The 26,405-nt window shown below is 34.9% G+C and overlaps 1 protein-coding gene across 1 annotated transcript in view; it reads right to left on the bottom strand.

Moving 5' to 3' along the window:
• Positions 1–2,011: 2,011 nt before the first annotated feature.
• The window catches only part of MMRN1 (multimerin 1), a 69,772-nt gene continuing 45,378 nt past the window's right edge, over positions 2,012–26,405 (bottom strand). Inside the window, exons 6-8 of the mRNA XM_037163260.2 lie at positions 18,811–20,793; positions 3,978–4,124; positions 2,012–2,856 (exon numbers count right to left, since the gene is read on the bottom strand). Coding sequence (XP_037019155.2) covers positions 2,435–2,856; positions 3,978–4,124; positions 18,811–20,793 — 2,552 coding nt within the window. The 3' untranslated portion in view covers positions 2,012–2,434. The remainder of the gene's footprint in view (positions 2,857–3,977; positions 4,125–18,810; positions 20,794–26,405) is intronic.

Genomic DNA, 26,405 nt, shown 5'->3' with positions numbered 1-26,405 from the left:
AAATAGATGGGGGGGAAGAATAGTATGGGAAATACAGAATCTAAAGAACTTGAGACATGTGGACATAAACTAAAGGGGGGGTAATGGTGGGGATGTAGGGTGGAGGGGAATGAAGGGGGGAATAGAACAACTGTAATGGCATAATCAATAAAAATAATAAAAAATTTAAAAAATAATAACGATAAAATATTAATAGTTGCCATTAAAAAAAAAGAGCACATTTTCCTGTAACAAAATGGAAATTGTCAGTCATCCAGCCACTGCTTGTCAGCATCTAGCTCACAGCTTCCCTGGCTGCGTGAGGCTGTGGCGTGAGGCTGGGGTATTAAAGCCTAGCTATTTTGACTCAACATGGAACATTCTAATGGGTAATAAATACTCCAGATAACAATATTGTATTTTACATTTGAAAATTGCTAAGAAAATAGATTTTAAAAGTTCTCATCACTAGAAAACTATCATTATGTAAGGTGATGGTTGTTAACTTACTGTGGTAATCATTTCACAATATGTACATGTATTAAATGATCATGTTAATGTTATCATTGTATTGGTTTCAAGTAATAAAATGAATACAATGTTTTATGTCCATTATATATGATTTATTTTTAAATTGCTCACTGCACACTTCCCTACAGGGGTGGCTGAAGTTCATCGGGTTGCAGTTTGAAACCTCCTCCTAAATGAGTTTCCAGCCCGTTGCAGGGTGTTCATTCCTCTTGGTTGTTGGTAGCCCTCCACTCTGTGAAGTAGCCTGAGCTCGCTTACCCCTGCGTCTGCTGCTGGACCGCCAGTGGCACCTCATTTTGGCTATTGCAGATAAGGCTCCTGTGAACATTTCTGTACAAGTCTTTGGACATAGGCATTCAAGTTGCAGCAAATTTGAAAATTTTTCAAGCTTCTGCTTATAAGTAAATTCCATTTTCACTTTAAAGACTAATGGCATTTAAAAATTGTGAATTTTGATGAGAACATGTAGGGGCTAAGAAGTGCTATTTTACATGGACAAAATGGAACTATGGATGGGTAGAAAAAATTTTGAGGGCAATTTAATAGTGCTCATCAAAATAAAAATATAATTTATTCAAGAAATTGTCCATAATTTGCTGTTATATTAGAAAAATAACTTAGTATATAGATGCTGATTTCTTATCTGTAGAAAGCACATGATAATATGCAGCATATATTTTATAGGCTTAATATGTAATTCATAGGAGAATTGAGCATTAAACAAATTAATTCAAAAATGCTTGTATGCCAAAAAATTTCATTATTATTTTTATTAGTACCTATGGAAATCTATTCTTGGGAAATATTTTGTCAAATATGTAGGAAAATATTGCTAAGGGTGTTCACTACAACAATATTGTCATACTAAACATTGGAGACAATCTCAATGACCTTTGCTAGGGATTAGTAAATAAATGGTGGTGTATCTGTAAGAGGCAATACAAGGAAAGGGTGGATGTGTGTGCTGGACAAGATATGGCCTCATTCTAAATTCTGCCTCCATCCATAGTAATTACGGAAATTGGTCCATTTATTAATCTCTCTGTGTGTCAGTTTCTTCAGCTATAAAAATGATAACAATAATACCACTTTATGAATCTTTGTGAGGAATTGATGAGACAGCACACATAAGTTTCTTAGAAAAGAATCAGGGCATAGTGAGCATCCTGTACATTGTAGCATCACTTTGGAGTATTTTGTACCCTGTTTAAAAATCCAGGCAGGTCTGAATGCGCTGCTGCAGAAGGATACCCTGAGAGGAAGGTTTACTTTCCCCTGTAGATATTGTATAATGGAGGCAAGTGAAAGATTCACTTATATATCCTTAAACTTGGATATAAATGTTCAAATATCTGTCAATTATTACTTTATCCTCTAATTACAGCAAGAGAACAATAGTTCTTTTCTTAATTTTGATTTCAAATAAAAATTAATATATAAAATTGATTAACTCAACAGTAAATAATAAATGTCAAAATAAAAAATACTTCTTAGTCTTTGAGTAATTTATTTAAATTTGTGAATTTCAGAAATACATGTCAATATTTACATATGCAAAGAATAACACAAGTTAATGCTTCATTAGAAAGGCTACTGTGACTGATGGTGCTGAGTGATTAGCATTTTATATTACTTTACATTGAAAGGACTTCGTGTGAGAAAACAAAAGTAGTTACGCTAACACATGCACTTTGTTTTCTGAGCCACCGAATCTCTTTAAGAGCAAGACCTGCTTCGCATTCAGATTATCCAAAAGATATCCAAATGACCTTATGAAATAAACAAATTTACAGCCTCAGTCAGTTTAAAAAGTAGATATTGACTTTGTGTAGAAAAACTAAAAATAGAGCAGAGGTGCATGCAAAGGTAGATAAAAACACTGGCGACTCCTGAGTAGGGGCGATAGTCCCTCTTTCACACTGATTTATGTGCGGTATAGCAAGTAACCACTAAATGTAGTAGCTGGGGGAAATCTGGCTGGAATCGTTCCTTTTACAAGTCGTAGCCACACTTCCTGCCCATAATTTAATGCCAATAAGGCATCCCCATTCAAAACCCTGTCACAATGTATTTCACTGTTAATATTTGCAGATTCAAATGCAAGCTTGTCTCTTCCATCAACCACTAAAAATCCAGAGATATGACCACTAAATGACTCAATAGTATACTTAAAAACATATACCCCAAGATATGGAATTCTGAATTTTCCAGTATTCGGAGTATATGAAGATCCATAATTGATCTCTAAATTATTAAATAGAATAGGACCAGGTGTAGTCATTCCATATGTATGAGATGCAAAAAATGCCACCATCGGTGCATATCTGTAAGATCCTTTGGAAAAATCTGTTGAAGAAAAAAATAGAACAAATTAATTTTTACATTTTTACCCTGTTTTGCCTTTCTTTATATCTGTAACATTTTATCTCAGATACAGAAAGGGTTAGATGAAGAAAAAGGTCATTCATCATATTTAACAAGGGTTGGTGTGTCTGTGTACCTCCCTGTCCTCCTGGCTGAGTTACCTGAAATCATTTAGCATCTCTGAGCCTCAGTTTCTCCATGTAGATCAGAAAAAAATAATAGAAACATTCTACTTCCTCATAAAAATATCTCAAAGATTAATTTGCATATTGCTTTGTTCTCTCCGGAGATAAAGGAATTCAAAGCCCCTTGAAGGAATTGAAGCTGACATGATGTAGAAACAGTTTTTCCAGCACCTTGTCAAAGAGTATATAGAGGCTAAATGGAAAGCAGATTAAGTCATATGCACCATAGAGAAGTAGACAAAAGAAATTCTCTATGTAATTAATGCCAAACATACTAACAAAGGCTGAGATTTAAAAATAGACGACAAACTTTACTTTTCACTTTCTGGCATATTAAAAGCCTGATTTGAATATGTTTTTTGTTCTCATTAAAGAGAATACATTTTAAATGTTGCATATATTTTCTTGGACAAAAAAATCAGAAATGATATATTCTTGAAGTAACTTTATAGCAACCAATACTTAGAAAAGCAAATGGCCAAAAAGACATCCTACTCTACCCAACTAATTTGAGCATGTTCTAACAGTCCTTACAGTCAAAAGGCGAACAGATGCTCTGTTATTAAGCACTTAAAAAAGCTTCATTTAAATGACCATATTTGATATGAATAAAAAGTATATTGCTTAACAACTTGTTTAAGGAGGGTTTATATTATATTTTAGGATGCCCTGGGGAGAAAAACACCTGTCTCTATTACACTAATATTGAAAATTTCAACAAGTGTACATCAGTGTGAATTTACTTGACAAAATGATGTTTCTACGTGTAAATCATGTGCATTATTCAGTTAAGTTTCAGAAGTAACAGGTATTAATGCTTCTGAGTCCAGATAAAACAAGCTTAAATACTCAGACATAAATATTTCCAAAAACGTTTTGTATATGACATTGAACCCAAGGGTGTTTGCACTTTCTTACCTGGAGCTAAAGCATTGTCCTCCATGAGCTTGATGGTGCAGTTGTGACCAGTAAAAGGGTGTCGGCAGGCACAGACAAAGCTAGTCCTTCCACTTATGCACGTGCCCCCGTTCTGGCATGGGGACCTGCTACACACTTCTTCTGTTACTGAGAAAAAGTCGAGATGAAAGAGGACAAAAGTGACCTATTTTCTGTGATCTCAAATTATAGTTTGCAGCACAATGAGAAAAAAGTACTAAGACATAAGAAAAATGGGTTCTCAGGTCCAGGCTGGCCTTCACTGTAGTCATGGGACTTCTTGAAAATCCCTTAACTCTCCAAGCTCTCTTGCTTCTTGGAAGTGGGAATAATTCTGTGGTCCATTGCATTTATTTGTGTGGGAATATTAACATCTTGGTTAGCTGTTCACAGAATCACGTAAGTTTGAAACTGGTACATGATAAGGATACTATTTCAAATCATTGGAGAAGCAAAGCATCTATTCAATACACTGTGCTCAGATAATTGGATAGCCATAAAAATGTAAATTCTACATGCATAAAAATACTAAATGTAAAAACACCTCACATGATTGCATCGCAGCCAAATAAAAGAAATATCTTCACAGAGATTTAAATTTTGGCAAACTTTTTCAAGGCAAAACAAAACAAAACTAAGAAGTTACAAGAAATAAAATCCAGAAGTTTGTCGCTGAAAAAATTAAAACTCATTTGCAAAAAAAACCCCACCATTATCAAAATTCAAAGATAAGTGACAGATTAAGAAAAAACAAAATAACATAACAACAGTCTAGTGACTAATATCCATAACATATGAAAAGTCCTGACCAATCCAAAACAACAAAAAATGTAACCCCCTCGAAAAGTGAAAAATAAGCAAATGAATAGAGCTGGCAAATTACTAAACAAAAACATGAAAGCTCACAAAAAATTAAAAGCTATTCAACCTCACTACTGATGAAGGAATGATGAAGTATTACCACCAACAGTTTTGTATTAGGTGGTGACATTTAAAGAGACAGAAAATGTCCCGTCATGGCAATACAAGAGAAAACCAGCACTCACATATACAGTGTTGACTGGAGCTTTAATAGGTAGGACCTTTGACTAGGACAATCGGACCATGTTTACTAGAACTTAAAAGGTTCATTTACTTTGAACCAGAAATTTCTTCTGGTAAAATATAGACTCCAGACACACTTCCTATGTATTTAAAGGTAATTGTTCAGGAATGTTCTTTATGACATCATTTGCATTAGTAAAATATTGTAAGACATCAGAATGAGCTTTGATGGGGGACTTGTTAAATGAAGTGCAGTACCTTTTCACTAAGGAATAGTCGACAGCAGTTTGAGAATGAGGACATTCGATTTATTGAAGACAGTAAGTTTCAGTCTATGCATTAGGTATAGGATAATTTTACTGATTTAGAAAGCCTCAAGTTATAGATATGGTTATAAACGTAATAGTTACATAAATGCAGAGAAAAGGTTAGAATACTGATATTACTGGCCACAATTATCCCTATGGCACCACCTTGTGGTAACAAACAGTTTACAGTACATGCATTTCAATTATTTTTTTTAATTTAGGGTTATTTGCTTTGTTTAACATTTTTCTCAAGAAGCACATTCTATAAATATTTTATATACATTGAATTTTATATTTAAATAATTCAAATCACATAAAATGTGACCACTGCATGCTTCTATTATTAGAATTTTTGGCAAAGAAAATACAACTTATACAATTAAAAATGATTTAAATTATATTGGTATATTCTCTGCAATATGCCATAAACTATTTTTCCAATTAAGATACACATCAAAATATTACATATGTTGTATCTTTTAACAAATGTTTTATGGCCTGCATTTCTTTAACATTATTTCTCAACCATGTGAATAGATTATTAAACCATACCATTTGCTGCTAGCTATCATTCTAAAATCTAGCCCGTTGCTTGCTGGCTTTAAAAACTTTAATGATTCTCCATTACCTATACTGAATTGTTATGTCAAAACACCGGCTTCATCTGCTTTCACACTCTCTGAATCCAGCACAGTAATCAACTCACAGGATAGTATTCAGTTAATGTTTTTCACTGGGAATGAATCAACTGTGTGGTGGGGCTGAGGGAATACTGACTTATTTATGTAACCTGATTAGCTCTGTAATTTTTATTTTCTTAGATGGGAAAATGCTACTGTCACCTGTAGTCTGCACTGCCTATGAACCAGGGATAAAACCTGTCCCTAGGCAGGAGAATTTTAGAAACTCTCAGAAATGTATTTTTCTGCATTGCTGTTAGCTCTCCTGTGAGTCTACATGATCAAGGCCATTGGCTTCTGTTTAATGCCCAGGACACACATTCCATTCTTCTCCACCTCTTGTCACATTACCTCTAGAAATTGGGTCTTGTCTTTTTCTCTTTTTGAGTCATTTCAGAGGGTGCCATTTATTTTAGTTTTTTATAGGGTCATTCATCTAGAGCAGGGGTACCCTTGAGTCTAATAAGGGCCTGTGCTTCCTCTAACGGCTGCGGTAGCTCAAGTTTGCTGAGACCACACACAGTTCACTTTGCAGATGTGACAGTTCACATCTGTCATTGTGCCCACAGAGCATCTGCCTGGGGTACCTCACCCACTGCTCTGCATCTGCTTCTGCATGTGTTTTATATGCCTTTCTTTGCCTTCTTGATGTTTGATATACCTCTGGTCTCTAGGTCCCTGCCAAAATAATCTACATTACAGTATATAAAATGATGCCTATGGCTCCCAGAACTGGACATGCTGTGAACTGAGTCTTATCAGAGCAAGCTATGGTAACAATTGTCATAAATTGATATCTCACACTTCTGTTAATATCACATAAGCATTAAGTGTTCATTGTCTATTTTTGCATCTGTATCACATTGTGTCATAACAGGATGTCTATGCTCCAGTGTCACTGGTGGTACTTAATACCCCATACTTATTAACTCATTTTAACAAGAATTCACAATTATTACTGATAATTAAATGTATCTTATTGCATTTGACTTATCATCTCTGGTCTTTGTTTTAATTCTGTATGCAATGTTTTAACCACCCCTCCCAGCTTTGATATCATTTTTAAAGGTATGTTTTATGTGTCTATCCAAGGCATTGATACAAATACGTTATGAATCAGTGTCAAGTATATAGCTTTATAATGCACATCTAAAGACTGATTGACAGAGATTTATCAATTGAAACTATTTGTACTTTGTTATACATTTAGCTACAAATATCTTATGAATTTATATGACTTTCATTTTTCTACTCGATTTCTAAAATACTTAAAAATTGTTAGGCACCTCTATAAATTTCTGTGCATATCTGTGCTCAATGGGTACTTTGTTTTTGAATTAACGACAAAAGTAAGACTTCAACAGAACATCATTTTCTTTTTGACATCTTTCCTATCCCTGTCAAAAGTCTTAATTACATGTAATTCCCTTAATTATAGTATGATGTTTGAAAGTTCACTTCATAAATGTCCTTCTTAATCCCAAGTAAGTGTGAACTTTGTGAGTAAGGGCTTGGGTCTTTTACTTCTTGAACTTCGTGTCCCCACTGAACAGCACAGTGTCTAATACATGGAAGTGCTGACATGTCCTTCTGCAGAGGAATAAACAAAGGAATGAAAGGCTCACTAGCTGACCACATCATTCTTACCCAATATTTTATTGCTTCTTCACAGTTTCTCAAAAAATTACAGTTTTCTTGTTTCAGTGAACAAGCAGTGTTCCTTTATTGTGCAATTCCAGTCATTATTTGTGGTGCCTTAGTTTACAGCGAGTCTTCATAGCCATTTCTACTGCTTAGTTTAGGCTAAAAGTAACCATCTAATTATAGATCTATCAATTTCATGATATTTTTTCAAACATTAAAGGACTAAAAGTACTTAGGATTTATAATTTACAAATATTTTACAATTACGCAGATTTGATATAATTATTTATTTTATGAAATAAAGTGATTTTGATTATCTGGAAGAAAATTACTGAAAGGGTCCTTCCAATATAGCTATGACTTCTTTAAAAGTCTAAACCAAAAGCAGAATAATGATGAAATAAAGATTTCTCAGTCACCAGGAATGTGCCAACTTTAAGATAAGGCACAAGCTGGTATTTTTATCTTTTTTCTGTTTTCGCAGCGTGCCTGCCGGTGGCATCATGCTCCAATGCCACCGGCACGCTTTTCTAGAGACAGGGACTCATTTCAAGCATACTTTCCACCACTTTTCTACTTTTGGCTTCAAACCTTTTAAACCCTTTCTAATTCACCTATTTTCTTTAATGCAGATTAGCACAATTAGTTGAACAGCTCTGCCGACTCAACATCCTGTTGTCTCGTGCAGTAGTACCACGGATCTTTCAGTACCCATTACCCTGTGCTGAGCACGACTAAAGTTACTCTGCCATTGTCTTGCAGTGTTTCACGGGTCTCAGTTTGTTCTGGGTTTTGCTTTCTGGATCCTGGTAAATGTGCTCAAATTACACTTTTCTATAATCCTACTTTCATATATCATAAATATCCACATTAAGTTTGAAATGGAGAGCTCTCCACATTTTCAAATCGTTCTGCCTTTGCTAACATTTGCCGTTCTTATTACATTATACTTACTTGCTTAATGTATAAGCTCCATGAGAAAAGACACTGTGTTGGTTTTACCACTCTATTTACTCATTCTTTCTGTGCCCATTCAGAATTTACTCATTAGGTATTTAATAAATAAAATGAAGAGGCACATAGTATTGATAGCTTCTTCTTCATTCTTATTTTTATTTATATTATGCATACTGTTATATATAATATGATTTCTACATTATTTTACTTTTATTTATTATGTATTTGAAATAATATTTCATTGACATTTTATTGTTTAGTTCTGTTTTAGCATCAAGATGTTATTTTTCATTTCTTTATTTAAACAATTTTTCGGCAGGCAGATAACTGATCCCAACCGTGGCAGAATGGTTTCCAGCGGATTAGTGAGGGGATCTGTCGTTGCCTCTGGGTCAGTTGTGCCACGCATGGAGGAAAGCATCCCCTACACAATTCTGCTCTAGGTCATGTGCCTGTGCAAAGTTGGCACTTTTTCTTTCATCCTGGAGTGTTTTGCCTGTCGTACTATGACTATTTTAATTTTCAATGCTATTATGTCTCCTCATTATCAAAATTGTGTCTGTTAAATAAGGCTTATCTTTCTGGTGCTCCAGAAATATTTCATAGGACCCTTCCAGCAATTTCTAGAAATACCAATATTCGTTTATGTTAAAACTTTAAATTCATTGATTTAGTTCCTCACATCTGTTCATGGATGTACAGGTGGATGAAAATATTATTTCCAACTGTCTTTGCAACTTTCCTTCAAATTATCTGTTTTAATTTTGTTCTTATTATACTCATCTGTTGTTCTTGATAATATTTTGTGGGATATTTTCCCCAACTTTTTAAATTCTGTCAATCAGCAATCTTTACCAAATGTATTAGCTTTGTCCCAAAAAATTTACCCTTCTCATCAAACTATTATCCTTTTATCTTCAGCCATGACCGAGGAGATTCAATGTTTTGTGTTGAAACACATTACACAAGAGGAGATAGAGAGCCTGAGTTTGAATCTTGGAGCCAAAACTGACAAACTCTGCAACTTTGTACAAGCTATTCAACCCTTCTGGACACAGTATCCTCATCTGTGAAGTAGAAATAATAATAGCACCATGGACAGAAATTATTTTGAAACTCAAATATATTAACCATATGAAGCAATATAAGCCTAGTACATAGCATTAGAATACATGGGAAAAACATTTTGGATGAAAATATTAATTATATAGTAAATGCTTAGGATAAATAGTAATTATTATAATTATTATATAATATGTGTAATAAGATAAAAAACTGACTTTATTTGAGGGCTTACTACATGCCTATTTTCTTTGTATTTTAGGGACATTCCATACTTTCCATAATGAATATATATGACTCATGGAGCCAGAAAAAAACATTTTTAACCCCTCCCCAAACTCCAGTTGCCTTTTCACACTGAAATATAAGTACCACTTTGTGGACGGGCATTCTGACGTTCTAATCATATTTGTCAGTAGTCCCTGAGATGGCCCTTATGTTCTACTCTGCTCTAGTTCTTATTTCCACAATTTTTTCTCCATTATTTTGTTTACACAAGTCCTTCTATCTCTATGGGATTTCCCCACCTTTTTTAAAAAGAGTTTGAGTTCCAGGACACATGCATTTTCCTTGTTCCAATCATGATTTCTCTTTATTTTTAAATGAGATCTCTCGATCTTGATAGCTCTCTCACCCTCTCTCCCTGCCTCTTTCTTCTGCTCTCTTCCCATATAAGAAATCTTCATGTTTATATCTTCAGTTTTATTCTTTTTCTCCGGCTATCTAATTTACTTCTGTGTCCACAAGTAATCACCTCTGGGTACATAATTTCCAACTCTTATCTGATTTCAGATCCATATTACTAATGAGCTTTCGAACGTTTCTGCAGAGATAATAAATCTTTAATGTATCACAGACTACGATTCTCTTCCTGTGTCCATCTGTGCTTCTTCCTTGACCTTCCTATTTCTAATAGTAGAATGATTAACTTCTCAATTGCTGATAATTTATTTAATCTTTGGGGTTATTTTTTATTCTGAGCGTGTATTTTCAATTAGTTGTTGTTTTCTGCTATACTAAGGCTATGTTCACATTTAACTAACATTTCCACATTCCATTTCATTCCTGCCTCTGTCAACTCATTCCTTTAGCTGTTACCAACAGAATACATTTAAACATACTACACTCAACACAGTGTGAAAATGGCTGAATGAATGAATGCCCAGCTCAAGACCACTGTTTGCATGAGATTTGCCCAAACACCCAATTCTTAACAAGACACTAAACTTTTAAAATAATGAACTATAACACACATCCAATGTTTAGTGTAGTCTGTGGCATCTATTTTTTTTCACATTCGGAATAGTTTTATAATAACATAGCCTTCATAAACACATGACAAAAATAAAAAACATAAAATGTAACCAAACATCACATTGCTCCACAGTACATTTTCCACTATCAAATTTTTCTAAAACCAACTTACAAAGCTTCTGAGCCAGGCCCTTGTTTTCTATTCCTTTCTTTTCCCAGTTTCTTCCATATTCCACTTGTTTTCTAACAAATCATCTTTAATAATGCTGAAACCTGCTCCAAATATACCACAGTACTCTGATTTCTCTTACTTTTCCCTGATTTTTCTTTTGTGTGTAGCATTTATCATCTTTGAACATACTATATAATTTATATTTTTATTCAGGAAGACAGGGATCTTTTAACATTATGATACACTGAAGGCATTTAGAATACTACCTGATACAACGTGGCTCTTAATTAATACTTGTTAAAATGAATAGCTATGAATTATTATGATTTTCTAAAAAGAATAACAGATTCAAGATAGTTTATCTTGATTCTAAGACAAAACTGCTTAAAGAAGTTTAAGCAATATCTTTTGAGCTGATATAACATTGTATAATAAAAATGATCTTGTACTTTTCCTATCTTTCTTTAATCAAGGAAAATGTTTTAAAAACATTTTGAGGCAGATCTTTTTCTGTTTTAAATTTTATAATTTTACTTACTTAATTTAGTTTTAGCAAAAGGGGAAGAGAGGGAGAAAAAGAGGGAGAGAAACATGAATGTCTGGTTGCCTCTCACCCACCCCCAAATGGGGACCTGGCCTGCAACCCAGGCATGTGCCCTGACTGGGAATCAACCAGTGACCCTTTGGTTCTCACGCCAGAGCTCAATCCACTGAGCCACACCAGCCAGGAAATGAGAAAAATATTTTTAAATCAAAATTCTTAACTACTACACATAGTTTTACAAACACTTAATTTGCAACAAAGGTACCAAGTTTAGATTATATTTGACAGGTAATGCTGATGTTTCATTATTTTTCACAATTATTTATTATTTTTCATAACTTTTAATTTATGCTGGTAGTGTTAGAAAATACTCAGATGCTAATGTCCACGTAAACCATGTGCATCCCACTACGTCTTTGTCTCTTCTCAATATTCTGTCCTGACTTCCCTCCCCCAACTGCCCTGTAAAGGATGCTGTTTGCTGACTCTGCATCTTTTTCTGGTCTCTCTGTGGCATGCTTATTCCCCCAGTTTAATCTTAATTACATCCAGAGTTTTAAAATACCATTCTTCTGTTGATGTCTCTTAAATCTTAACTTCAAAACATAACAGCTATTTAAGATGATAAAACCTAGAATATAGAGAATTCTTAAAGGGGTGTCGATTAGCCACAAAAACTGACTTTCTATTTTTTGAAAATTTAAATGTGTATTTTTGTTTGCTATATCATTCTAACACATGACATACATTAACTTTCTCTGATTTCTTTAGTTCTCCAAACAGTGTAATAATTTTATTGGTAATTTATTTTTGGAGTTGTAGAGATGTGAGTTTAGATCAATCAACAGAGAACAATAAAGTGCCATATGATTTTTCTCCTAAAATGACATTCAAAGTAGATTAGAATAATTCAAATTAAATTTATAGTAAAATACTTATTTCTTCTCAAAATAATTAATAAGCTATGTATAGGAAAATTGACAATTAGAAACTGTTAAAGTATGTTTTCAAACTTCATATGCAGTTAACTTATGGCACAGCTATTGTTTTTTAAATTTTATTTTCATCGTTTATGCTGTTACATTTGTTCCTGCTTTTTCCCCCTTTCTCCACCTCCACCCAGCCCCACCCTTTCCCCACCCCAAGCCAACCCCCATTTTGCTGTCTGTGTCCATGTGTCATGCATAAATATTCTTTGGTTAATCCCTTCCCCATCTTTCATCCTGTCCCCTCCTCCCTTCTGGCAGAAGTCAGTCTGTTTTGCATACCTAAGCTTCTGTCACTGTTGTGTTTGTTAAAAATACTGTAGCATAGAAATACAGGTATTATTTTTGTGCTGCATTTTTTGTCAGGACGCAAGTATCGTGCTCCCTTGGATGGCTGTGCAACAAGTCCCCACTATGTGACAATCATCCCTGCACCTGCATTTTCATGTTTAATAATCAATATAGTGCAAAATAATATCATGTGCAAGTTTGAATTTATAATGTTTTTAGTGACCAGTAGAAAGACATCTATTCATTGTATTTGATTACAGGCTAGTCTATAATCAAATTTTGTTTCAAGTCTTTGTTGTCAAAAAATATATAAAAAACCAAAACAGTTGAGAAATAGCTCCTGTAATCCTTGTTAGAGAAAGAACCCAAGCACATGCAGTGATGACGTAAGATTTTGGTTGAGCTATGAGTATCCAATGCATGGGTTTCTGACTGGTCACCTTAGATATCACAGCCACTTCATTGCAACATGAGATGCAGAAAAGGGTTGTCAATTTGTTGGCATTCTTTCTTCAACTGTCATCTTTCCCATGAAGGGGAATCTGATGAAACACTAGGGGAGTCTTTTTTTCCCCAGGGAACCATGAACAAAAGGTAGTTCATTTAATATTTGCTTAAACACTAATATACTTTATCGACACAACTGGGGTGGCTATCCCCAGCAGACCGGCTTGCTAATCAGTTCTGGTACAAAGAATATCTTCAAGATCATGAGTAAAAAGAAGGGTCAATATAGCGGGCCTGAGAACATAAGTAAGTACATGAGGAAGCCTGTGTGTGGATTTCCCCAGACTCTGCTTGTGTCATTTTCCCTTGCTTAGCTGTGTGCAGAGCTAGATGCTGAGTCCCAGGAGTGCTTCTGTCAGGCCTCCAAAATTGGGCGGCTTTGGAAACCTTATAGAACGCATCATAAATTCTAAATTCAAGCAGGTATCCTTCAAAATTTAATTAGCTTATGTTAAACTACTTTGTACAGAGTAAATTTATTAGTTTTCTTGAGGTATATTGGAAAATATTATTTTTTATTGTATGGAAAACATATAAAGAGTAGAAAATATCTTGGGGAAAAACACAAATTTTGTAGATACTTTCAATGTTTGTCAATGCACATCCACTCTATACAGTTAAACTTTTACATTTTGTATCCTATTTTTTTCAATTTATCATTATATAACTATAAGCTCATTCATAAATGGTACATTGAATTTAAAGCAATGAATGATAAAAGCAAAGATAGGGAACTACAGAATACCATGAGTCTGCAAATGATGTTGGTGTATGGAAATAATTGCATATGAAATATTAAGTAATAAATAATATTACAAAAAATAAAATATAAACTTTAACTACAGCTAATAAAACTGTATCAGACATTAATAATGAAAATTTATGTTGCATGCAGGTTATTTCCTTGATCCCTGAAATAAACTTGTAAGGCGGGTGTGTTATTCTTATTTTATAAATGAGGTAAGTGAGGTTTAGAAAAATTACTTATTATAAATAAATATGTTGCCAAGCAAAATTTGAACTTGGTTTCCTGATTCCAAATTCAGTGGTTTTTAGTCATCCCTACTGCCTTTTTTGTAGTTACAAAAATTTAGAAATGGTTTCAGAATCATATAATAAAACATTTAAATATCTACTAGGTTCTTATTTTTCTTTTAAACTGCTTAGATTTACAATAATTATAATTTAAAAAGCTGTATTTGGTACATGACCAAATCTTTTACAGAATGTAATCTATCTTAGAAAGAGTGAGGCAATAATTATGAATAAAAAATATTTATTAAGGAGCACCAAAGACATTTATGTTACAGCAGGATTCAGTTCCTCCTGGTAGGCAAGCAGTCAGACTCTCTCTGCAGGGACAATTCTGACAATTGTTATATAAACAACTCTTCAAAGATGAATTAAAGTTCTCTTGGTGTCTACTAGAATATTGCTTAGAAAAAAATACTTAGTGAATCAACTGGAACAGCTTATCAGCATTGGCCTAGGAAGAATCACAATTAGTATAGCTGAATGCAGAAATGCCTCAATTGGAAGTGATAGGGATGAATGCTCTACATTTTGCCTTTCAGCACCAGTCAGACGGAGATCTTGTAAATAATTGATGGTGACTTTCAATGAAAACTGCTTATTGGCCATATCTAGAAAATTCAAACTGAGAAGTAGCAGTTTCACTTCCTCCTGATCAGTGTAGAGATAATGGGCAATATTTGGATCCTCAAGAAAGGGAACTCCAGAGCCGGGAGTATTTGCTCTGGCTGTATAGAATATTCAGATATGGTCAGACTCTTGAATAGAGGTCATGCATCAAACAGAAGCAAAAGGAAGAGCACAGCAGGTGAATGTACTCTACAGTCTCTTTGAGTACAGTGGTTGAGGACTGGACCCTGACTCCAACAGAAAAGCAGTCAGGCTCAGTCACATACTAGTCGCAGGACCTTAGGCACGATGTTCACCTGTCTGGGGGTTAGTTTACTCACCTTCAAAATAAGAATTATAATACTCAGCTCACAGGTATTGTCAAATAATGTATAGAGTATAATTGATTAGTTCTTGGGATATAGTAAGTGCTGAATAGTATCTGATATTATGTTATCATGATATTACTATTATTAGGCTTCAAAGTAAATTAGGTATTAAAATTAAGATTAAATTTTTAAAATACCATGTTTATGAGACTTTTCTTCCTAGAAATTGTACTTATTCTGTAAATGATGGTGGCTACAATCTGAATAATATTATTGAGAGATTTATAAGATGATGATGAATTATCTTGTGTTGTTTGTTATATAGGGGAGTAAGGTGGCTCTACTTTATTTATAATGCAATAGCAAAAGTCAAAGGAAATGCAGCCAAATTTAGACAGTGTTTCAGTGTGTTCAACACCTGGTATAAAACAGGATGTCAAAGAAAGTAGTTGATTTTGCAACCGATTTATACTTATACGAGAACTTAGCCTGAGTCCACTGGCTTCAGCACTGTGCATAAACTTTACCTGCTCAGCTGTCCAATGAATGCCATCAGTTTTATGGCCTACAGAAGCAGAGGTGGCTTAATCAGCATGCATACCTATGCACCCACTTGAAATTACGTTACTGATCCTACATAAACTGAATATCTACCCCACACATGAAAGTAGGTCAATACATCTTTACTGCCCTGACATCTTTATTATCTTCACTGATAAAAATAAAGAACTGTTCACTTTTAATTTTTAACCTATAAAAATTCTATCTACAGTAAATGAAGGATTAGGAAGCAACATTATCAGGGCATCATTATAAAAAAGAATTAGAACTGAGTTAATTATTAGGCCATTAGGCCCAACAATGATAATCTCCTAACTGTAGGGAACCAGTTTGTTTGAAGTTGGCGATTGTGACTCACCCCTGAATCAAAAGCTGACAGGAGCTAAGTGGTAGGCAGGAGCCAGACCCTCAAGCTGGTTTTCCCACGGGAACCAGGTCTAGAAAATGCATCCAGACTGTTATGGCTTCCTCTTGCTAAAACTCTCTCACCCTGGTCTGAAACAGTAGATCTTTATTGCCTATCTTCAAGGAAGTTTCCAAAGCCTGTGTGAATTTTCCCAAGGATGGAGCTAATCAGCTTGCCACCTTTCCCTTCTGCCTTTGTTATTTTCATTTCCTTGTTTGTACCTAAAATGTAGACAACAACATCGTATGTAACAGATAATAAGACTCAAGAGAAATAATAAAAGCCTGTCCAGGCAAGCGTCAGGGTGCTCTCCCCTTGACAGAAGTGGCCGCAGGACTCTCATCTTAAGGGAGTACCTGTACTGTCCCTTTTTCTTCACAGGACTGTGTAGTCTGTGCGTTTGTTCTTGTCTTCGGCCACAACACCAGACTCTGCTGGCCGGAGTCTGCCACACCTAACATGCATTCTTCCTGCTATGTAAGTCTATAAGTTCTTATGTTTTATTAAGCCCTTTAACTCAATTCATTTTGAATTAATACTCAAAATTTTATACTTAACTGCATAGACACAAATATTTTTGGCTTAAGGAAGAAAAAGATGCAGTTTTCCTGGCATATTGTAGATTAACATAGTATGGAAAAAGAACAATTCATTATTTTTTCTAAAATTACTATTATAAGGACTTCTAAATATTAAAGTGCCACCTTCTCTTAGAAACATATATCTAAATAATTTGTTCTATAATTCCACTGGGCAAGGATAGTTCTGGGTCAGATTGATTTAAAGGTATACAAATAATAAATACAAAAATTTAAATAGTCAACAAACAATTCAACTTAGCATATTTTGTGACTTTAAGTACAATCAAATCTTCTAGAGATTAAATATGAGTTATACTAGGATAATGATCACCCTTTGATAGTTAGAAAGCAATGAAATACAAAAATCTACCCAAACGAGTATAGAATTGAACAGCAGATGTGTGTGAGAAGAGCGCCCCCCGCTCCTGTAGTAGGAATCGGAAACTATTCTTTGCACTGTAGAAAGGTTATTTAATATCGCTTGTGTACCAAACACATTCCTAAATCCTTCATACAGGGACTATTAAGTAGTTTATATGCATTGCACTGAATTTCCCTTCTTCCCAAGTTTATGCCCCTTCTCCAGTGTTTACAAACATCTGTTAACAGTGCTGCTGCTTTCTCATTTTCCAGATTCAAAACCTGAGAATATTCTAGGCCTCTCCTTCCCCAAGTGCCAAGTATTGAGGCTGTGAACAACTCATTTTTTGTTTTACGATGATGCAATCTACACCATAGTTCTACCAACACACTCAGTAAAATACCTATCGCATTCCAATTACATAAAGGGAAGACACGGTTTCTTCAGAGAGATGAACTTACTGAAGCAGGAGAGAAACTTACCAAAACAATGAGGACCAGAGTGATGGTTGGTTGAGCCTCAGATCATAAATTTTTCTACATCCCTCTGCTTCTGTTGATTTTACTTTCACAACATTTCTCACAACTGTTTCAACTACCTCTTCCTTCGATCTGTCTGCCATTGCTTTTGGCAGTGACGTCCTGACTGGCATCTCTACTCCACTGTTTGCAGGCAAGCTACACATCACTGCCAGCTTTTTGCTTCTGAGGCCCTGCTCACCTCCACCAAACCTATGTTCCAAATTTTCAAAGACCACTTTATACAAAATCACATTTAAATGCCTTAAACCCTTAGTGTTATGATCAGCATCCCCCCAAAATTAATATTTTGAAGTCCTAAGACCAAAGTTGATGATATTTAGAGCCGGGGCCTTGGGAGGTGCTTAGTGCATGAGGGTGGGGCCTTCATGACTGTGGTTAGTGCCCTGATGAAAAAGACTCCACAGAGACCCTTCGCCCCTCTCACTATGTGAGGATACAGTGAGAAGTCACCAGCTGTGAACCAAAAAGAGACCCTCACCAGAATATGACCAGGTTGGCACCCTGATCTTGGACCTCCTGGCCTCTAAAACTGTGAGAAACTTCTGTTGTTTATAAGCCACCCGGCCTGTGGTATTTTCTTTGACAGCCAGATAAACTAAGATACTTAGCTAGGTACCCATGGCCTTCTGTAATCTACCAAAATGCAAGTCCTGCTTACTTACACATTCAGTTTGTCAGTCATTCAACAGACATTATTGAGTTCTAACTGTATACCATACATTTTGCCAGGTAATGCCCAAATGAGTAAGATATAGTCTGGTCTTATTCATCAAGGAGCTTTCTTTAATAAACTATGCAGAGAAAAATGTTCCACAGAGGTGAATTTGGTAGATGAACTAAGTTGATGAACTTTAGAATTTAGAGGTGAACGCAACCATACAGCTCTACTAAGTACCATTTAAATAGAAAGAAAGATTAAAACCTATTTTTTCACTGATAACTTACCAGGAGATAGAACATTGTTGTCCGTGTTTCTTTGGGTTCGGCCAATGAGGATAGTGGTAACATTCACTGTTGGTTTCTTAAGTGCATTGGGTTTCCTCAGCAATGACTTTACTTGCTTCTGAGACTTGAAAACATTTGCAAGACTACTAGACAATGATTGATTTATATACCAAGTTAAATTAGATAGAGCAATTTGAGTTTTTATTTCAATTACTGATTCTACAAATTCTGTCAGACCTTTCTGCAGAAGTCGAACATCTGGTGGAGAACCACTTACCCACTTAGGTATGGTAGCGTTCAGTTCTGATACATGTGTGGAAGCATTTTGACACACTGTTAAAACTTCAAGGAGAGTTTTGTTAAGTAAAGAGAAGTTAATTGAAAGATGAGTGGATTTTGTTTCCAGGGCCTTAAATCTAGAATTTAATACCCGCAGTTGGAGAGCCTGGTCTTTCTCATTTGTGGCCACACTGCCTGGTTTTAGTGAAACGTAATATGGGGTGAGCATCTTAGTCACTTTAGACTCGATGCCTTGCAACCGTGTTTCAAAATGTTTGGAAATCTTTGTGGCTGAGAGCACTTTCTCCTCCAAATGACTCATATTTTCCTGGTATTGTTTCACTTGTGAAGCAGTTTCATTGACAATTTCATAAATCTTTTGTAAATTGAACTGACTTAGTTTTTCTTCTTTAGGAATCTCCGCAAGGGCCTTGGCAACTTGCAAAACAAAGTTATATCTCTGATTGTCGTTGACTAAAACCTGAATGGAATCATTCAAACGTTGGAACTGAGGGATAAATGTCAAAATAGTTTCCATATTTTGCGTACATTTATCATTGGCTGTGGGATTGCACTTTATTGTACTTAAAGTCTCTTTTAACACATAGTTATCTTGAATGAAATCAATGGCATTATTTATAATAGTCATTGTCTTATTTAGGCCATCTTCCAATTCTGAGGCGTATTCATTGATACGTCTGTCTAAGGCATCACTACGACTCTGTGCTTCATTTCTCAGTACGTTGTATCTCTTTGTAAGCTCTTTGGTAAGAAAATTTAGACTGTTGATAGCATTTGTCAGCCTTTCCACTTTTTTCTTTATAGCTATTACTTCTTTTGGCTGTTCATATGCCATTGTCTTTCCAAATGATGTTCCCTGCTCCAGCAGGGGTTGAAGGATCTCCATATCGTGAGTCAAATCATTTAGTTGCTCATTCATTTTATCAATTTTATGGGCCATGGGAAAGAGCACCTCAGCCAATGTTTGGTTTAAAACTTGTAAGTTCTCTTCTGTGTCCATAATTTGAAATTTAATATCATTTCTGCATTTGGATAACATGTCTTCACATTCGCCCCTGAACAATTCTTTCTCCATTTCAAAAGAAATGGTGAGATTGTTAATCTTGCTCTCTTGGATGTGCAAATCACTGAACATTTGGAGCATCATCAAACCTTGCTTCTTTATGTTCACAGGCAGAGTAGACAGGTACTCGGTGATGTTACTGCTAACTGGTTCAGCAGCTGGAATGCTCTGATGGGATACTTGTTCTGTTAATTCTTCATGTACTTCCTTCATTTTAGAAAGACTCTTATTGAAGGATTCATAATACAGAACATTCCTCCAGTGTTCCTGTTCTAGCGCATCTTCTAAATGAGTCTGTTTTGCTTCTAGTTCTTTGATAGGCTTCTCACATGTAAAAGACATTTCTTGCCTTAGATTTACAATGTGATTTTTAAGATCTAGTATATCAGTCAAAGTGGGTCTATTTTCCTGCATTAAAATAGACTTTTGCTGGACTGCTATTGAGACCATGGATTTATTTACCTGTCGAATGACATGTTTGGTGTCTTCAAGGTCCTCTGATAGTCTTGAGACATTCTGGAAGAGCTGTGCTATAGTCTCTTGCATGCCCTTTTGAAAAATTTTAAGTTGTTGTCTAACTATGTCCTTTACCAGATCATTAATGTTGTTGGATTTTAGATCTAGAGAAAGTAATAAAAATAAACAATAAATGACACATGATTTTGATGATGTAAACTTTAGATATCTCTAAAAAAGATACATTTGAGGCCAAACACTAATAGCACATGGTAATAAAAATATTCCTTGACTATGCTTATGAAATTTTTTAACATTACTGCAGTTTATAGAAAATGATCACTTTCTTTGTTGATAAGTCTGAAGGAGGAAATCAGCTGCAGTGCAGAATATACCAGAACCATAAAACTAAGTTTCTTTGGACAAAAGACGTGAGACAACTACTACTGTCCTCAATTAACAGGCTCTTGTGTGCAATGATTCTAAGTCTGGTTCTAGTCTCCTATGAAAAGCGATGACTTTGGGCTTTCTACCTTAGGTAATAATACCTGGTGTTATGCTTGTGTTGCTAGCTTTCTAGTAATTAAATTTATGAGCTTGTGCCTTGAGGTTATAAAAACTAATAAATTGACTAAGAGAAATAATTTTATAGATTCCCAAATGAGGAAAATATGAATAGTCACAATATTCAACAATAGTTTATAATAATAATAAAATAATAATCATAGTAATAATAATAGGTATGGAGATCAGTAAATCAAATGAAAACAGAAATTCAAGATATACCCTGATTATTATAATATGACATTAATTCTTAATTAAAGGAGAAGAGGCCACTCCCCACTAATGGAGCACATAGTAGCATCTCCAGTATTAGAAAGCATGGACTGATCACAGCCATAGATAGTTCTAAAAGCAGCATTAAAAAAAGGAAATTAAAAAGGGCCTGCACTATTTTAGAGTGTTTAGAATAGAAAATGAATATTTGAATATTTAAAAATGTAAAAAATCAAAGCAAAACTGAATGAAACAAAATACATATTACAAAAAAAACAGAAAATGAGAAAAAAATAAAACATAACATATCCTTGAGACATGTTTATAATACACATGAAGCACATACAAATGAAAGATACATCCATTCTGAAATGTAGGCAATGACGATACCAGTAACAAAATACAAAGAATTTTAAACAACAAGGTCTGGACAATGAGGTATTATGAAATGAGCTATGGCTACTGTGAGGCTTATTCAAGAAAGATGATTATATGGCTAAAATATAGAGCCTCTACATGTATAATTTGTTAGCAAGTTCCTAAAAATACTTAGAATGCACAAGAGACTTACAGAAAATTATTATGAAAGACAATTATACCAAATAGAATGATGTATTACTTGAGCATCTTATTACTATTTAATCTGGTACTAAGACAAAGCTGTAAATGTTTATATGGATAAATATTTTCCTGGAAATCCTAGACCCTAAAGATCAATGTTGGAAATCCTAGACCTTTAACCTTTAAGGTCTAGGATTTCCAACATTAAAAAATATTATATTTCTAAACCTAGTGAAAACTGAAATAAATTTAAAAGGCAAAAAAGTGAGTAATCGATTTCCATATAATAAAAGATAAAACAGGAAGCATGGAACAGCACTCAATGACACACAGTGGCAAAGTACTGAGGAAAGGTTAATCAATCAGAGAAGATTACACAACCACCATTAAAATAACTTCTACTGAAATAGTCCTAGCTTTTGTATTTAACAACATGAATAATTATGCCAGAAAGGCTCTTTAAATTATTTTTATTCTCCAAATTTTACTTAGAATTTAACCAATCACCCATTAGTAAAACAAATCTTGAGTATATTCTATATGCTACACATAAATCGATATTTAGAAAATTTGATTTCTGACATCATAAATAAAATATATTAGCTCCACTGAGTGAAGGTGCTTCTTAATAGCAAAGTTATTTTTATTACACTTTCTACAGAACCATTTAGTTATTTCCTGTTTGTTAACATTATCTCTAATTCTTATGACAACTTGATGAAATACAATAAAATACACAAGATTAGAAATCAGACTTTCTTAAAAATTATAATCTTATCATTTTGGCTTCGAAATGATTTTCAAGATTACAAAGGTACACTAAAAATACTTGAATTAATTAATGAATTGTGGACAATAACAATAGGTGTTCAATTTCAGCAAGTGAAAAACAATGTGATTTGAAAGTTCAAAAAAGAATGACAGTAGAGAAAAATACTGTAAATAAGTAAAGATCAGTACAGAATCTTGATTAAAGTGATTCCTTTAGCTGTTATTTAATCAAAAAATACAGATCAAAACATGGCTCAAGAACAACTGAGAGCCCCAGAGCTGAGAAATCTAAGCAATGAAGAAATAGCCAAACTTTCAGATGCACAGTTCAAAACACTGGTGATCAGGATGCTCACAGAACTGCTTGATTTTAGTCACAAATTAGAGGAACATATGAAGGCTAAACTAATTGAAATGAATGGAAATACACAGGAAACCAATAGTAATGGAAAGGAAACTGGGATTCAAATCAAAGGAGTGGACCCGAAGGAGGAAGAAATGACCAAACAGAAAAAGATGAAGAAACAAGAATTCAAAAAAAATGAGGAGAGGCTTAGGAACCTCCAGGACATCTTTAAACGCTCCGACATCTGAATTATAGGGGTACCAGGAGGGGAACAGGAACAGCCACAAGTGGAAACCTTATTTGAACAAATAATAAAGGAGAACTTCCCCAATCTGGTTAAGGAAATAGACTTCCAGGAAATCCAGGAAGCTCGGAGAATCCCAAAGTTGGACCCAAGAAGGAACACACCAAGGCACACCATCATTATATTAGCCAAGATTAAAATGAAGGAGAGAATCCTAGAAGCAGCAAGAGATAAGGGCACAGTCACTTACAAAGGAGTTCCCATCAGACTGTCAGTGGATTTCTCAAAAGAGACCATACAGGCAAGAAGGGGCTGGAAAGAAGTATTACACTCATGAAATCCAAAGACCTACATCCAAGATTGCTCTATCCAGCAAAGCTTTCATTTAGAATGGAAGGACAGATAAAGTGCTTCTCAGATAAGATCAAATTCAAGAAGTTCATCATCACCAAGCCCTTGTTATATGAAATGTTAAAGGAACTTACCTAAGAAAAAGAAGATAAAAAAGATGAACAGTGAAAGGACAGCAAACTCACAGTTATTAACAACCATGTCTAAAACAAAAGCAGATTAAGAGGATAGCTAGATCAGGAGCAAAACCATAGAACAAATGAAGATCACAGGGAGGGTTAGCAACAGGGGAGTGGGAGAAGGAGAAGGGGGGAGAAGGTACAGAAAATAAGTAGCATAGATGGTAGGTAGAAAATAGATAGGGGGGAGGGCAAGAATAGTATGGGAAATATAGAATCTAAAGAACTTGAGACACGTGGTCATAAACTAAAGGGGGGGAATGGTAGGGGAAGGGTGTGCAGGGTGGAGGGGAATGAAGGGGGGAATAGAACAACTGTAATGGCATAATCAATAATATATATATATATATATATATATATATATATATATATATATATATATTGGGTAAAGAGTAAAATCACAGAACTACCTGAAAATACATAAGATTATAAGCTTAAAAACTTGTTTCAGGGTAAGAAGCTTTTCAGGTGACATATCTATAATTTATAACTAAAGGAACATCTGTGCTAGGACCTGGTTTTGCAAAAATACATAAAAGTGACTTACGTTAATAATTCAATGGGCACATCATTTTAACCCTATTTGATTCTCATGTGTTTCTTTTACTTTCTAAAAATGATATTGTGTTTGGTGACTTAAGAGATACATTTGATATTAGACACCTTGACCTGACACTTCTGTGGCTGTGAATTACGACCTATTCATAACACTCAAATACCTCTTAAGAAGTGGGGGTATTTGATTTTGAACACTTCTAGGGCTACTAGCAGATAAAACAGTGTTTCTCACCTCAGAATTAGACTAAGCAAGAGAAGAGGTTGTGGTTTTGCAAGGTGAGCACAGTGTCTGGAAGAGTGAGTTTAATTTTTGTTGCCTGTACCAACATTCATTAACTATAAGCCCTCTGATTCTCATAATGGATTATGCTCAGTACATAATTAATGCATCCTAATGAGGAAGGAATTTTGTTGCTTTATAAGTGTATACTTTTATCTGTGTTGCTGTCAGATTTTTGTTAGTAAGTTCATAAGAAGCAGGTGACAGGCTTAATTCTCTCAGGTTATGATAATCAAATTTTGCTACACAAATTTTATTATGGTGGTTATAGTCAAGTATATGCTGTGTCTTTTTGACTTTTGGTTCATGCTATCACTTTAGGAAAAATTTATTTCTGTCTTATGCTTGTCATCAGGAAGTTCCGGCCACAGGGGACATGCCAGAAATGTAGGACGGGTCTTTCTCTCAGTGGCTTGCTTACTACTACCAACTACTTACATTATTAAAAACAATCATGGTTGATTCTATACCGGTAGATGATATGGAAATAGAAAATGCCACCTTTTTTATATCTTTTATCTGTAAACCACAGGTGAAAATAGAAAACAAAGTTGTGAGTGATGCAGTTGTACAGGCAGCATCCCTTATTTATAGGACAAAGTGAAAGGGATCAATAATTCTGAAACCTCAAAACAAACAACAAACCCAGTGAACTGAGAAGTTCCTAGTAGCCAAGATACTTTAGTAGAATATCCATGCTTTACCTGAAACCACTTTGGCTAATTAATTCCTCCTGATTAATCTTTAATTCTTTGAGATGATTTCTCTTCATTGAAGCCTTCCCTAGTCTCCTGACACTGGATTTGTTGAAACTATCAATCAGACCCATTATACCCTGTGCTTAGCATGGCTCCAGCAATTATTCATTATCTACAAATATTTGTGGGGGACAGAATTATGCTGCTCTGTCCAAGATGTCCACACCCTAGTTCCCTGGAACGGTGAATATGTTATTTTACAGTACTTGGCAGATAGGCCTTACAAAATGGGATTAAGGTTGAGAACTGTGAGATGAGATTAGTCTGAATTATACAGGTGGGCCCAATGTAATCCTGTGTGTCCTTAAAAGAGGAAGGGGAAAGTAGAAGAGTGTGTCTGAGAGATGGTAGAAGGACTCAGCAGTTGTTGTAGGCTTTTGAAGGTGCAGAAAGAAGTCCATGAGCCAAGAAACGTAGTGGCTTCTAGAAGCTGGCAACAAGCCTGAGTCCTACTACCGCAAGAAAATGAATTCTGACAACTTGAATTAGCAGGGCACAGATCATCCCATCGAGCCCCCAGAAAGGAACACAGCCTTCTGCTTTAAAAGCACAAAATTCATTTAGCAGGTTGTCTTTTTGTTGATGGTTCCCATTACTGTGCAAAAACGTTTTAGTCTGATGTAGTCCCATTTGTTTATTTTCTCCCTTTCCTGAGGAGACTCATAGATGGAGAGCAGACTGACAGGTCTTGTAGAGGAGGTGAGCTGGGGAGTGGGGGATAGAGTGAAAAATAAGAAGGGCTCATGGATGGGGACAACAGTGTGGCGGTTGTAGGGGGAGAGCATAGGTGGAGGTGGCAGAGGGTGTAAGGGGGATAGATGGCAATGGGAAAATACAATAAAAAATAACAGCTGTTAAAAATAAAAGTACAAAATTCAGGCAAAACTGATTCACACTAATAAAGAAATCATTATTTCTCTGACCTGAGATATTTTAGAATATATTTTATTG

Source organism: Artibeus jamaicensis, unplaced genomic scaffold (assembly GCF_021234435.1).
Source record: "Artibeus jamaicensis isolate MK-2021 breed Jamaican fruit bat unplaced genomic scaffold, CSHL_Jam_final contig_452, whole genome shotgun sequence".
Classification (NCBI taxonomy): domain Eukaryota; kingdom Metazoa; phylum Chordata; class Mammalia; order Chiroptera; family Phyllostomidae; genus Artibeus; species Artibeus jamaicensis.
This window is presented reverse-complemented; position numbering and strand designations above follow the sequence as displayed.